General features: G+C 53.9%; 1 protein-coding gene across 1 annotated transcript in view; it reads left to right on the plus strand.

Annotated features, from left to right (window-relative positions):
- SLC22A1 (solute carrier family 22 member 1) overlaps positions 1 to 15,241 on the plus strand; it is a 29,560-nt gene that overhangs the window by 2,200 nt on the left and 12,119 nt on the right. Inside the window, exons 2-7 of the mRNA XM_081829262.1 lie at positions 4,112 to 4,215; positions 5,987 to 6,141; positions 7,549 to 7,717; positions 8,999 to 9,113; positions 9,324 to 9,430; positions 11,854 to 12,068. Coding sequence (XP_081685388.1) covers positions 4,112 to 4,215; positions 5,987 to 6,141; positions 7,549 to 7,717; positions 8,999 to 9,113; positions 9,324 to 9,430; positions 11,854 to 12,068 — 865 coding nt within the window. The remainder of the gene's footprint in view (positions 1 to 4,111; positions 4,216 to 5,986; positions 6,142 to 7,548; positions 7,718 to 8,998; positions 9,114 to 9,323; positions 9,431 to 11,853; positions 12,069 to 15,241) is intronic.

The raw sequence follows: 15,241 nt of genomic DNA on the forward strand, positions 1-15,241 counted from the left end.
AAAAAGAAGAAGAAGATAGCAGGAAGGGAAAAATGAAGGGGGGGAAATCGGAGGGGGAGACGAACCATGAGAGACTATAGACTTTGAGAAACAAACTGAGGGTTCTAGAAGGCAGGGGGGAGGAGGGATGGGTTAGCCTGGTGATGGGTATTAAAGAGGGCACATATTGAATGGAGCACTGGGTGTTATATGCAAACAATGAATCATGGAACACTACATCAAAAACTAATGATGTAATGTATGGTGATTAACATAACATAATAAAATTAAGGAAAAAAAAAGTTTCCCCTTTGGGAGGAACAGGTGTGGGTGTGACTTGCTTTACCTGCCACCGCATGAACACCTGGTCTCCAAGCCTTCCTCCAGTGACAGATAACCAATTAGACACCTCGTTCCCAGGGATACTCAACTGTCCAGTACTCTGGCTGGGACTCTAGAAGCAGACCCAGACAGGGAAGTGTTTGTTCTCTGTGACTGGGGTACCTTAGCTGCTGAACTGATCCCGGGGGTGGGGCGGGGGGGTGGTTGCGTCTTCTGGAAGGAGGTGGCATTTGAATGGAGCCTCGGGCGGTATTCTGAGCAGCAAGGAGAGGGAACAGGACAGACGGGGAGGAGGAACATGAGCTGAGGCTCAGGGGAGAGGAAGCTTGTGCGAACACTGGGGACAATGCGCTGTTACATTGATTCGAATTCAGGGCTCTGTGGAGGAGCGTGGGGGTGAGTGGTGGTGATGCCTCACTTTCCGCCAGAGTGCAGCGTCCTCACGTAAGGTTGCCAGAAAGAAATGCAGGACACCGAGTTAAATTTGAATTTCAGATAAATAACAAACGATTTTTCTAAGATAATTATGCCCCACATATTGCACAATATTTGATGCTGATAACCGAGGCAGGGAATACAAATATTGCATGTGACGTACTAATACTAAAAATGTGTTGTTTATCTGAAATTAAAATTCTACCCGGTACCCTGGATTTCCTTTCCTAAACCTGGCAACCCTGCCTTCATGCCAAACGAGGAAGTTTGGTCTTGTTTAGGCAGAGGAGCAAGACCTTCCTAGCTGGACTTTGGGAATGGTCTGGATGCAGGGTGCTGGGGCTGGTGTGGGCTGTGAGGAAGGGGCCCATCTTGCCTGAGGGTTCTTGCAGGAGAGTGGGCGAGCAGGGCTTCTAAGCCTGAGCCTGGACCACAGGAGAAGGAGGGGGTTTGGCGGTGGAGGCGCCTGGCAGGGTGGTGGCCGGGAGGGGCAGCAGACCCGGAGGGGGAGGGGCAGACGCAAGGGGACTGAGAGAGCTCCAGAGCGCAGTGGCTGTCTGTGGCAACAGGGGTGGGCTTCCAGGAGACCCTAGATCAAAGCACTGGCAAGGATTGAGGGGATCCTCGAATTGTCATTCACAGAGGGAGTGGGGAGGAGGTAGCTGTAGGGTAGAGTGCTGAGCGTGAAGGGGGGTTTGCTGGAGACACTGGGCTGACTAGACACAGGGGCCCTAGGGTAGGGGGCCCAGGAGGACTCAGCACTCTCCCCCCATTGCTTTAAACCCGCCTTTGCCTCCGCTCCTCATCCTAAACTGCAGCTTATTCTTGGGGGGATTTGCCTTTCTGCAGAAATAATCTTTAACTTAGCCTTGCCTTGGACATTGGAACTTGCTTGAGGGAGGATGCTGAGCCAGCTTGTTTGAATATCCCAGTGGCACTCCCCCTCTGTGCTAGGGATAGGGCCTGGGGCTCCGTCTGGGGAAGGAATGTGCATGTTCCCTGACTTCTGAGTCCCCTGGCCTGTCAGCTGCAGCCCCACAGTGGGCTGGGGGCCCCCCTCCAGGCTGGTTAACCCCTGTCTTCCCCGGCCTGGGAGCATGAGCAAGAGAAAGTCCTCAGCTCCAGGTCCCGGGAGCCCTCTATCAGCAATATCACTGTTTCCAAACTTGTCTCATCCTAGAGATCTCCTGGCTTCTGCTCTGTGATCTGCTGAGACAGGATCCACAGCAGTCTACATTCTGGCAAGGACTCTGGGTGATCTCGTGGTCAGACGAGCTTGGAGAACACAGACTGTGCCTGAGACCCCAGGCACTGGCCCTGGCGGAACCCGAGCGGGCGCAGCCACCCATCTAGCGCCCCCTACTCCGCGCCACCCCAGGCTTTCCTGAGGGCTGGGCCTGTCTTCCTGGTGTGCACAAATGTGCAGGGGGGGCAGTGGTTGGGTGTGAGGTGGGGGAGGCACAGGCCATGGCAGGTGACTCTAGACAGAGATCCTGAGCATAGTGGGGGCAGAGATCTCCGCAGGAGGTGGTGGTGCCACGTAAGGCCAGATGCCCCTTCCTCCAGCTCTGTGAGCGCCCTGGCTTCTGCACAGTCTGGGGGACAAGATGGCGCCCTGGGCATTGCAGGAAGGGGGGCAGGGACATCCTACAGACACACTCATGGCGAAGATTAGAACAAAAGACAAAAAACGGTGCCCTGCAGCTTTGGTGGAATCTGGCGCACACAGATTATGGTCTTGGACATTTGAGTAGAGGCTACAAAAAGACAGTTGGGCAGGTGGAGATGCAGACCCTGGGACAGCCAGATAACACCCAAGTGATCTGTCCTTCAGTCTTCTAACGGCAGGGCCCAGGGCAGGCCGGGAAAACCAGCGAACCGCAGAAGCCTCGCGGGGCCGGTGTGCTTTCAGCCGAAGGGAATGAACATTTGGGTTGGTAGAGGGACCGCCTGAGAGGCTGAGTGGCATCTTGTCGTGCCTCCCAGAGCTGAGCCACTCACGGGAGCAGACCGCGGGGTCTGGGCAGCAATAGCAGGTGTAGGACAGGCTCGGGATTCGTTTCTGAAAATCAAGTGGTGACCCAGAGTGCTACCTAGATTTTATTTTAAAAAGTGCTCATGTCAAGGAAGTAAGCAGCCAGTTGGAGAGAACCCCAGGCTGATGGAGCCCAGAGCCCTGGGGCCCTTAACAATCGATCCCTGAGCCCGGGGACGGGGGGTGGCGGGGGAGGCTCGGTTTTAACTGGCGACCTAGAGATTTGCGGACGGTGGTGTGTAGTAAAACCGCTATCCTAAAAGGTAAAGGGTTTGTTATTTACCTAAACCATTTTCACAGGACTTCTCCCCTCTGTGCTCACACCAGCGCTGTGAATGGAACAGGACAGGCACAGTACACACAGTTCAGACTGGGAAACTGAGGCCCACCTACTGTCACATCTGGTAGGGGGAGCCATGAATCCAAGTAACTAGAGCGGGACAGAGACAGGGAGAAAGGAAGGATGTGCCGCTGGCTGCCACCTCGTCAGGCTGTGCCAGGGACGGGGACTTCGTGAGGGCCCCAGCTGTGGAGCTCCACGCCTTACTTCTACCTTCTCTGTGCCCCGAAGAGGAAGTGGGACCCTCCTCCTCCTCCTCACGGTGCCCTGGTGTGTGCCCCCTGCGGTGGGGCTTCCCCTGAAGCACAACAGAGCCCTTCCCCAGGCAGATCTGTCCTGCCTTTGCCCCTGTCTCCCTCCTGCCTAGTCCCTCTGCTCTCTGGCTCTGGGCACAGTGCTCCCTGAGTCTCTGGCCACCCTGGGCCCCGCATGCAGGACACCAGCGCGCACGCTGCTCCCTCCAAGCCCTCTCCTTGCCCATAGTGTCTTTGCTCAGCCCCTCCCCGTGGCCACTCGCAGCCACATCGGCCATGCTGAGTCTCCAGAATTATCGGTGGGTTTCACATAATTAAATATATAATTAACAGGTACTTAATGGATGGCTTTTGACCAGTTCTGGAAATCATGTTCGATTTATTTTGCTACATTTCTGTCTTTAGGAAATTACTGTGCTGTACTTCTTTTTAGAAGACTTATCTGTTGGCTGTGTTGTCTTTCAATAACCGGCTGTCAAAGTCAAAGCTCTTGACAGTGGTGAGGGTAGAGCAAAGATATTAGGCATATAATGGTAGTAGCTGAGATTCGCCAGAAACCTGGAATTTGTCTTATGAAACTGTGGCAAGAGAAAATGATGTGAAACCCTTGGGGGTATCACACTTCATGGTAAACATTTACTTTGTCCGGAGAGAAGACGGAAGGGACAGTTTGACTTACAAATGGTCTTGTGTTTTCGGCCCTTCTGACTGTGGTGTGACCCGCAGTTTAACCTGGTGTGTGACGACTCTTGGAAGGTGGACCTCTTTCAGTCCTGCGTGAACCTGGGCTTCTTCCTGGGCTCTCTGGGTGTCGGCTACATTGCAGACAGGTACGTAAAGGTCAATCTGACTAAACGCAGCGGCGATGCCGTGAGGAGAATGGATCGTAGAGGACAATGGTGGAAGCATCTGGCCGGGTGAAATCTACCGCAGACGCTGACGGAGAAAGACATGGTAGCTAGTGCTTTGGACTGAGGTAGGGCAGCACGATGGAGTATGGGCGGGGATTTAGGATGGATTTTGGGGGTCAAAACTCATGCAGATTGTATAGTTGGGGTGGTGGGCTGAGAGAAGGTGGGGACAAAGCCAGGGTTTACGCATGGAGCAGATGGGTGAGGTGAGGTTAGGGCCATTTTTTGAGACAGGACAGAAGAGGTTAGCAGCCTTTGTTGTGGGGAGAGAGGGTGGGGAGCCATCAAGAGTTCTGTCCTGGTGGGGTGCACATGGCAGCTAAGCTAAGTGTAGCCCAAGTGGTGCAGAAGAGATGTCACCTAGGGAGGTGGATGCGTGGGTTGTGCTCAGAAAAGAGGTTTGTGCTAGAGATAAATATTTGGGATTTGTTGGCAGGAGCTGGTATCTAAAGCCGTTGATGATGTTTGAGATAAGCTAGCGGAGTGTACAGAGGCTGGTAGGGAAGGAGTTGCTGGCAAAGGAGATTTGGAAGAAATGGCAGGGAGGTAGAAAGACAACCGCTCTTCCGGGATAGTGTGAAGCTATAGAACACAAGACAGGACTGGCCTGACGGGTCCAAACCTGTGGACACGGCACCATGACTACCAGTGGCAAGGATGGTGTCAGGGGAAGGGTGAGGAAAAGAGAGAGAGGAGAAAGTAGAGTTTGTGTGTGTGGAAAACTCTGTAAGGCAAGTGGGCCAGGAAGGACAGGGGACAGGCAAAGGGTCCAGGATGGGGGTGACCCATCGTGGAGGGCTTGAGGGAGCAACAGGGCAGTGGAGGGGCTGGGCCCCAGGGGAGCAGGTGAAGCAGCCTTCCGTCGGAGGCACAGGAGACAAGATGGAGGCAGATGCAGATAACATTAGTTCTGATTGTTCTGAGGTGACAAGGTGTGAGCGTCTGACAGGAAGTTTCTACATTAGTACAGGATGAGGACATTCACTGGCTGGTGTGGAGGTACGCTGGGGAGGAACGTGGGGCTGGAGGTGAGAAGGCAAGGAGTAGGGGGATGAAGGGCCCGGGATGGAGTCTAGGAGGCAGAGGGCAGGGAACACAGAGGTTGCAGGGTGGGGAGATCTGGGGGTGGAGACCAGGTCACTGTGACCACACAGGAGGTTGGCCCCTTGCTTCCTCAAGTAGCCACCAGAGTGTGGGATCAGGTTGGAAAAATGGAGTCAATGAAGCTCCCTACCGGGATGAAGAGTTAGCAAGTGATTTGCCCATTTCATTCATGAAAAAAGGAAAGGGAAATAATCCTCAATTGTTATACCATTAGAACTGAATATTTTCCCATAAAACTTTCTGAGGCTGCTGATAAGACTAGCATGTTAATAATAATACAGTCTGCCGGGCGATGAGAGGGGGCACACGTGGGAACCTGCAGAACCCCCAGGTGAACCACCCCCTCCCCCCGACTGGCTGAGATGCCAGATGCCTGAGACCAGGATTCTGGCTTCCTCCTTACAGTGAGTTAATGAAGCTCGGAAGGGCCGCTGTTCCCTGAGGACCACACGGTTGGGCCCTCAGGTCCGGGGGGCAGTCCCTCAGGACAGCAGTGATGCATGCCTCCCGATCGAAACCCTTGCTGCCCCTTGGTGCCCTTTGGACCCCAAATACTCCCCACTTCCCTGTCTCCTTGCCTCTGAAGGTTTGGCCGAAAATTATGTCTCTTGGCCACCAGCCTTATCAGTGCCATCTTGGGTGTCCTCATGGCCGTGGCGCAAGACTACCTGTCTCTGCTGCTCTTCCGCCTGCTGCAGGGGCTGGTCAGCAAGGGCAGCTGGACGTCTGGCTATGTCCTGAGTAAGTGTCTGCTGGGCTGAGTTCCCACCAGGGCAGGTGGGCGGGTGGGCAGGTGGAAGGGGGTGGAGCCAAACGTGGAGGTGGGATTTAGGGGGAGAGGGGACATTTGTGGGGTCTAGAGAAATTGTGCTAGCTCTAGTTGTATGTGATTGTCTGTCTGACCGGGCAGGGCATGACGTGGGGACAGCCTCCCTCCCTCCCTCCTTCCTCCTCCCTCCCTCCCTCCCTCCCTTCCTGCCCCCCTGAAGGCTTGCAGGTCACATATTCCCTGGGCCTCCCCTGGGAATATTGGTCTCCTTTATTGGCTTCTCTTCTCCCCCATCCCTCAATGTGGCAGGACCCAGGACTTTGTCCTCCCCGTCCCCAAACCTGCTCCACCTGCAGACCCCCACTCCAGCCCCCAGTCAGTGACGTGCCCTCTGTCCAGCCACTCAGGCCAGAGGTCTGGCAGTCAGCATGGCCCCCATTTCTCTACGCCTGCTTCTGGCCCCTCAGGGGTTCTGTTGCTGGCTTTCACAGCGCACACGTGTCCACCATCTCTCCTCTGCCCCTGCCCCTGGGCCCAAGCCAACGCCATCGCTTCTCCTCCACATGGGTCACCAGTCTCAACTCAGCAGTGGACGTGGGATTGTGTTGCCCCTCTGGGCCCGGGCTCTGCACTTCATGCAGCATAGACCAGCCTCTGTAAGGCCCCCAGGACGGCCTGGCCCCGGGCACCGCCCCTCTCCCTGGAGATCTGCTTCCTTGGCTCCCACTGCCTGGAACTTCACCCTTGAGGTTCACCCCCCTGCACTGCTCTCTGAAAAACTGCAACCCCTTCACCCTCCACTCTCCCGATCCCCTTCCACCAGTGAACTCTCCGTCCCCCCCATGGCACAAAGTGCATTCTGGCCTGGCACACAATTTACGCATTTGCTGGGTGTGCCCTCTGCCCTCTCTCATGAGGACGTGGGGTTATGAGGGCACAACTCTGCCCGTGGGGCTGATGACACACCCCAAACACCCAGAGTGGTGCCGGGTCCCTGGTAGGCACCCAGGAATGCTTGTTAAATGAATGTGCGCTCCTGGGGCCGTGAGAAATCTCACAGCTCAGTCTGAAGTTTGTCGGGGCAAAGCTCTGGGGAGGAGAGGGGGGCCCGTGTTCAGGCATACCGGACCCTGAAGCACCCGGAGGACACTACAGACGGCAAAATGGGGGGATTAAAAAAGGAAGAGCTAGAGAGAAGCTGGGACCGACAGCCAGGTGTATCTCAGGGAGGCTTGAGCTGAGTAACATCAGCAGGACGAGGGGAAGGAGCCTGGGGTCAGCCAGGCAGGGGCAAGGTGCAGGGGCTCGCCAGGGGGAGGGAGGGAGGGAGGCCACGGGGAGCACAAGGAGCCCCAGTGGTGACTCATGTCCTGTTTCAGTCACAGAGTTCGTGGGCTTGGGCTACAGGCGAACGGTGGCGATCCTCTACCAGATGGCCTTCACGGTGGGGCTCCTGCTGCTCTCGGGGGTGGCCTACACCATCCCTCACTGGAGGTGGCTCCAGCTGGCCATCTCTCTGCCCACCTTCCTCTTCCTGCTCTACTACTGGTATGTGGGTCCTCCACGGGGGCCCTGCTCCTCTCTCCACCCCCGGGACCATGCTTAGTGAACTCCGACTGCCTGGGGACCTCATGGCCACACAAGCCATCCCCCAAATGGCCACAGTGGCCACACACTCGGGCACAGGGCTGCTTCTGCCCTTTGTGCCATTTGGGGTGTTCTAATATTACAGGATGGCCCCTGTTACATGGGGAGCTACCCTCAAACAGAGCCTCTTTCAGTTTGCATCCCTTTAGATAGAGGGGCAATGCTTCAAGTCAGATAGGAAGCCACCTAGCCACATAGTAGGCATTTGCTGTTTGTTGAATGAATGAATGAATGAATGAGTGAATAAAAGTTCTTGGGGAATGTGTACATTAAGCCATTGTGAGACAAACCAGTCCCAAGATGAGGTATTAATCTTACTAGCAGACAGCACTTGGCAGGGTCCCAAGAGATAAGCAGCTGGACAGATGAGTTTTGAATTTTGATTGTGGGCCAGGGAAGGGGTGCAGAGAGGGCTATGGAGAGAAATATCTCATCCCTGTACCCTTCGTCACCATTCTGCTAAGGACAAATTATCTGTGGGTAGCACTGAAGTAGACCCAATCTCTCTAAACCAGGGCTTGCCGCTGGGAGCGGTATGTCTGTGGTCAGGACGAGCCTGCTCTCCCCCATCAGGGTGAAATCTGGGGCTCCCCAGTGGGGAAGGACGCCCTGGCTGAGTCTCGCTGGCTGGGCAGGGTGGGCCTATGCCTGAGTGTTTTCAGAAGACCTCATGCCAGAGATTCCCAATCCTCATGTTGTAACATCCTCACCCGGTTTGAAATGGACCGCATGCTATCTGTTTATTTGGTTTTGGAGATATTTGGTATCTTGTTCAACAACCCTTGTAAGACGCAGAGACACCCTGCTGGCACACAAGGGTTGGGGGCCATATGGAGCATCGATTCTGTGCGAGGAGTTTCCAGGGGAACAAGGGCTGCCAGTGGCCAGCAGAGAGTGGGACCCCTGCTCAGTGGAATGAAGGCCACAGAGGAAAACAGCAGTTCCCTTTTTGCCCCTAAATCTTAGCAGGTGGCACTGAGTGTGAGGGACCCACAGAGCCGCTTCGTGGGCACCCTGAGCCAGCGCAGGATGACCCCAGGTCCTCGTCCACTAGCTGCTTGAGGAATTACAGTCCCGAAGTGAAGAGGGTGGGTTGCTGGGAACAATAGCACCTCTCTGAGCAGGGCTTACCATCAGACGCGCTCTGGGGAAGCCACCACGTAGGGACATCGGTGTCTGCAGGTGTGTGCCCGAGTCTCCCCGGTGGCTGCTATCACAGAAGAGAAACACTCAAGTGATAAAGATAATGGACCATATCGCCCAAAAGAATGGGAAATCGCCTCTCGCTGATCTAAAGGTGACAAACTAGCAAGGGGTTTCTCATATCACTGAACTTTGGGTTGGGTTTATGATTTAGAAAATGCTTCCGGGGCTGCCTTGAGGAGCAGGAAGGCCCTGGAGGAATTTGGGGTGATGAGCGCTGAGCACAGGAATGGGTGGGGTGGCTCTGCAGGCTTCTTCTGCTCCCCCCAGCTTGGATGCAGCTGATGCTCTGACTCCCTCCTAGATGCTCTCTCTCGAAGAGGATGTCACTGAAAAGCTGAGCCCCTCCTTTGCAGACCTGTTCCGCACGCCACACCTGAGGAAGCACACCTTTATTCTGATGTACCTGTGGTGAGGGGCCTTTCCTGTACCTTCCCGCAATGGAATCGGGTGCTTGCCCGGGCACTGGGGTACTCACCCACGTACCCTGGCCCACCCCCGGGGTCTGCACCCCTCTCCAGGCTGCTTTCTTGCAGCCCCCTACCCTGTTCCCTCAGAGGACATCCGGCCGGCTCCCCATCACCCGGGCTTTGTCCTTGACATTCAGTAGCTCCCCCAACCCCAGGGGCTGAGTGGCTGGACTGTGGGCTCCCCGCCTTCAGCTGGAGCCACTCTGCTGCTGGTACACTCGTTTCTGCTTCCAGCAAGGTTTTACTAGAATCAAGGGTCCGAGCTAGTAGGGTGATGCCTGGTACATGGTAGCCCTGCAAATATTTGCTGAAGGTTGAATAAATAACCACGGTTCCACAGAATCCATCCCAAGTGCAGGAGATGCCAGCCAGGCTCACCATGCCCTCCCTTGGCCCCACCAGTCACCTGCCATGTCCCCGTGTTGGCCCCAGAGTCCTGCAGCCAGCGCACGATGGGTCCCGGGAGCCTTTGCAAACACCCCAGCTGCACTTCCATCCCCCTCTTTACTTCCTCCCCTTTCCACTCACTCTCCCCACTGCCATCCCCTAATGCACTCCTCTGGGGGGTGGGGCGGGTTTGACTCCTCTGCTCTCACACCCCTGCACCCACTCCCCGGGCCAATTCTGCTCTTTTTTGAAAGGTCACTCCCCTGTCCACATCCTCCGCTGGCTTCCTAACAAACTGAGGATAGAACCAAATCCCTTTCCGTGGCCTACAGGGAGCTGACCCTGAACACCCCTTCCCTCCACCTGCTCCTTCCTTCCCAGCACTTCCCAGCCGCGTGACTCCAGACAGCTCTGCGTTCTCTCTATGACTCAGTTTCCTTGTCAGCAAATAGGGGTAATGGGAGTGCCCCCCCCTCACCCGCGTGTTGGTAGATTCATGAGACAATCTGTGTAAATGGCTTAGAACCAGTGGCTCGGTACCACGGGCTACTATTTTAACATGTACATGCAATTCATGGGTTCTGCCAAAAGATGGCAGGCCTGCACATTTGTTAACTGTTCCTTGATGAAAAATCAAGCTTACACATTCTTTTCTCCTAAATCAATCTCTTCATCGGTAAGATGTGACTGTTCCATTTTACTGGGGCAAAGAGAGGGCGTGGTGAGCCTTTCGGAAATCAGGAATGATTCAGGACTAGAAACAAGAGCATCCCAATGTTTCCCTGTGTGCAGCTTTATAAAACAAGGGAGTATATTGATAAGAACTATCAGTTGTGATCTCCGTTTTGGAGCTGAAGCACAATTTACATGCTGGGATAAGACAGCAACTTCTTATCAACCAAAATCTCTACTCGCAGTGTAAATACCAATATAATGATCAAATGTTTCTAGCCTCCAAAATGATACAAGATCACCAAAAGAGACACATGGGACTCTGAATTCTCCCTGAGTGACTTGGCCGGTCCCCACTGGTCTCTGTGCCGTATTCTGTACCACTGCTACTCTTCCCTGGAATACGGATGGAGCGTCCTCTGGGGGCTACAGGGTGGAAGAGGGAGGGGAACAGCGCTGTTGACGAAGCAGGAAAGACTTGGCTGGCACCTCCTCTGCTGTGCTTTGTGGACTTGACCTTGGGAAGATGATGATGAGGATGCCAATCATCGCTCATCTTTAGCGAGTGCTTTCTTCGTTCCCAGAACCACACCAGGCACTTACTGTGGGACAGAGAGGGGGTGCAGCAAGGGTTGTGGAGAGAAATATCTCATCCGTGCACCTTTCGTCACCGTTCTGCTGAGGGCAAGCCTGATCTGTAGGTGGCACTGGGGTAGGACACAGTGAATGAAGGCTGGTCTCTAAGCCTTATACATCTGTGGTCAGGACAAGGCTGCTGTCCCCTTGTGGGTGTGGAACAAGGGGCTCCCCCGTGGGAAAGGATGCTCTGGCTGAGACTCGAAGTTTGGGCAGGATGGGACTGTGTCTGAGTGTTCTCGGAAGACCTTATTCCATTTATTGATGAGGGAATTGAGGCACAGAGGGCTTCGTTCAGTTACTCAGGGTCACACAGCTCACACAGCAGTCTGATTGCTGAATCTGCTCACTCCGTGGTGCCTTCTGCCCATCCCCTTGTAGCTGCTGGGGCCTCAGGGTCCTCGTTTGCCATCTCGAGGACATGTCGTTGTATCCTGGAAGTCACTATGTCACATCAATCCTGAGAGGAGCTTCTCCCTGAGCGCCCCTCTAGGACAGCCTTCCTGATTTTTATCCCCTCTTCTCATGTCGCTCCAGGACATTCTAAATCGAGGGACACCTGTTCCTCTCCAGCTCGTAGGGACCTTTGTCCTCGCTGGACAGGATCTTAACTCTCTCCCGTCCCACAGACGGAGCCTCTGCCTGAGACTGCTTCTCCTCTGTGCTCAGGTTCACCAGCTCTGTGCTCTATCAGGGCCTCATCATGCACGTGGGCGCCACGGGGGGGAACCTCTACCTGGATTTCTTTTACTCTGCTCTGGTTGAATTCCCGGCGGCCTTCATCATCCTCGCCACCATTGACCGCTGTGGCCTCATCCGCCCCTTGGCTGCGTCGAATCTGGTGGCGGGGGCAGCCTGCTTCGTCATGATCTTTATTTCACATGGTGAGTCGTGCGTTCCCCTCATCTTCTAGGTAATCAAATTATCGATCTGAAATTCAGATCGAATTTGGGAATAGTGTTTCAGGTCCTGGATGTGCCCCTTGAACAAGAACAAAGACAAAGACAGGGTGTTATCTTAGTCTACTACTGTGTTGTTGTTGGTTTTTTTAAATTTTAAATTGTGGTATAACATACACACAATGAGCAAATGACAAGTGTACAAGCTGATGACTGTTTGCATGTGAATGTATCTGGGCACCAGGACCTAGATATGTGGAACATTTTCTTTTTTTTTTTTTTAAAGATTTTATTTATTTATTTGAGAGAGAGAATGAGAGAGAGCACATGAGAGGGGGGAGGTCAGAGGGAGAAGCAGACTCCCCGCCGAGCAGGGAGCCCGATGCGGGACTCGATCCCGGGACTCCAGGATCATGACCTGAGCCGAAGGCAGTCGCTTAACCAACTGAGCCACCCAGGCGCCCAATATGTGGAACATTTTCAACACCCCAGAAGGTTCCCCTGTGTTCCCTGACAATCCATACTGACCCCTCCTGTTCAGATCACCACTGCTCTGACCTCTGTCACCAAAAAGTAATTTTGACTGTTCTTGAACTTCATACAAAAGGACCCATAGCAAAGGTACCCTGTGTCTTTGTCTGGCTTCATTCCATCATTCCATCCATGAGATTTGTCCATGTTGTCACACCAGAGTGTAGTTCATTCTCTTTCACTGTTGGGCAGCATTCTACTGCCTGAATCCCGTGCTACCATCCCACGCTGACTGACACTTGTGTGGTTTCCAGCGTCTGCCTACTGGGAAAAGCTGCAGGGAATGTTCCGGCCCATGTCTTTTCATGGGCATAGACTCATTTCCCGTGGGTACAAATCTGTGAGTGTTTGCTGGGTCAGGGGTGGCATCTACGTAGCTCTAAGTCGATACAAGCAGGTTTCCAAAATGGCGGGACCAACGTACCCTCCCATCAACGATGCCTGAGCGTTCCAGTTGTTTCACGTCCGTGCTAACACTGGGCATTGCTCGTCTTTTTGCTACCAGCTGTTTTGGTGGGTGTGTGCTTTCGTCCATGGTTCTTACAACCCAAGATAATCCGAAGCAGAGTAACTTTAGTCAGTTTTAATTTGAGTACACAAACTGCCTTTCATATTTGTCACATTTGGGAAGATGGTTGAATAAGCACTAGGCATGTTTGCTATTTCCTCCGTTTGTATTGCTTGTGCTCTGCCCCCGTGGGTTAAATGAGTTGTTTCGGTAAGCGTTTAGGGAGAGGGTACTGTGGGAAGTGGTTCCTGAAATCTGTACTCTCAAGAATCAGGCTGTATAGATCAGGCTGAAAATAAACAGCTCAGTTTTCTTCTCCCTCCTTGCACGAGAGAACAAAGAAGACAGGGAAAGGAACAGCGTCTATCCGAAATAGGTTTTACCCACGATCTTCCCCATGTTCCTATTTCTGGAATCCTGGAAAGATGAATGGGAGGATTTTTTTTTTTTTTTTTTTAAATAACAACACTAGGTGCAGAGGAGGAGCTGAAGGTCTGAGATTGTTCAGTTATCACCGGACAGAGCTCAGGCATCATGCTCTCTGGTCCCAGGTGCCCCCCGCCGCCCCGAGGGCCCTCTTCCCATCCCCCACCCTCTCCACTTGCCTCTACTGAGTCCTTGTCACGTTAGATGATAAACACTCACTCCCTCTTCCGGGAAATATTTCAAGTACCTTCTGTGTGGCCAGCACGCATCTAGACCCTGGGATCTCAGCAGTGAGCAAAGCAGAGAAAGTTCTTCCTTCACGGAGTTTACGTTCTAGAGGGAAAAAGCAAAGGTGAAGCATGGTGGGCGTTAATCCTTTGTGTGGCGGTCAGGGGCGGCCTTAGGAGACCTGAACGAGGGGAACGAGCCGAATGTACTTAGGAGTACATTCACCATCTGGGGAATGTACTTCCCAGGCAGGAGGACAGAAGTGGGAGGATCCCCGAGGAAGGTAGAGCTGAACATTCAAGGAGCAGCCAGAATCCCTGTGCCCGAAATTGGAAGAGCAGGGCAGGAGTGGGGGGACAGAGGTGGGGGTTAGCAGGGGGCAACCTTGGACGGTATCCCCTGCGTGGAAGGGAAGCACTGGGGGCTTTGGGCAGGGATGCTCCCTGCAGTCCCTCTGGCTGCTGAAGGGAGTGGTGCCCCCAGCGCCGAGGGGGGCCAGGGCGGTAGAGGCGTTTGCCAGATTAAAGACCGCAGCGTGTGTACACACGGCCCTCCCTGCAGATACCGTCTGCGTGAACTTCCTCATCTTTTCTCTTTAGGGGGCTGGAGGGTACCCATGATTAACGGCTTGCCTTGGGCTCTCCACCTTGTGGAGACTGAGTTGGACCTGGTGGTGGGCTCATTCCTAAGGCCACCGTGTCCTCTCTCCTGGGAGCCTCCTGCTGGTGGAGGGAAACGAAGCATGTCTTCCATTAGCAGCCAGTATCTGGGGACAGGGGTCAGGATGACATGACGTCTGTGACCCCAGAGGCTTTATTAGTCACCTGGCATGTCCTGGGAGCCACTTGCTTGTTAGTGTGTGGGCTAATCCAGGTGGATGGAGCATGTGATGGGGCCCAATTCCTTGATTGGTCCTCAGTAGGGGGAGGGCTTCCTGGGCCCTCATGTAATGGGGAGCCCCAGAGCCGTCTGCAGAGTCAAGGGTTTGCTTCCCTTGTACTTGCATCTGAGACTATCCTGAAAAGTGTTTTGTTTAAAAGAAAAATGTGTTTGGAAGTGAAGGCTAGACTGAGGATTAGAAATCTGGTCCGCCAGCTCCCGGGCTGCTGCCTGAGGGGCTACATTATTGTGGGCCTCCTGTGTCAGGTGTTACTGTGGGTCTCCTGTGTCTGTCAGGTGTTCCTGTGGGCCTCCTGTGTCAGGTGTTACTGTGGGTCTCCTGTGTCTGTCAGGTGTTCCTGTGGGCCTCCTGTGTCAGGTGCTAGCGGCAACATTACTGCATAGGAATTAAAAAGCCGACGTTTCTGGAGCGGTCATGGTGGACGTTTGACATATATCATCTCAGGATCCCATAACAACTTGCAGGCTGGCTCTAATGCTTCCCATTTTACAGCTGGGGAAACCAAGGCCCAAAGAGGTAAGTCACTCGGCTGACAGGAGGCAGATCCAAAAAGCATGTTCTTTC

Source organism: Leptonychotes weddellii, chromosome 8, assembly GCF_054177405.1.
Source record: "Leptonychotes weddellii isolate Sample4059 chromosome 8, ASM5417740v2, whole genome shotgun sequence".
Classification (NCBI taxonomy): Eukaryota; Metazoa; Chordata; class Mammalia; order Carnivora; family Phocidae; genus Leptonychotes; species Leptonychotes weddellii.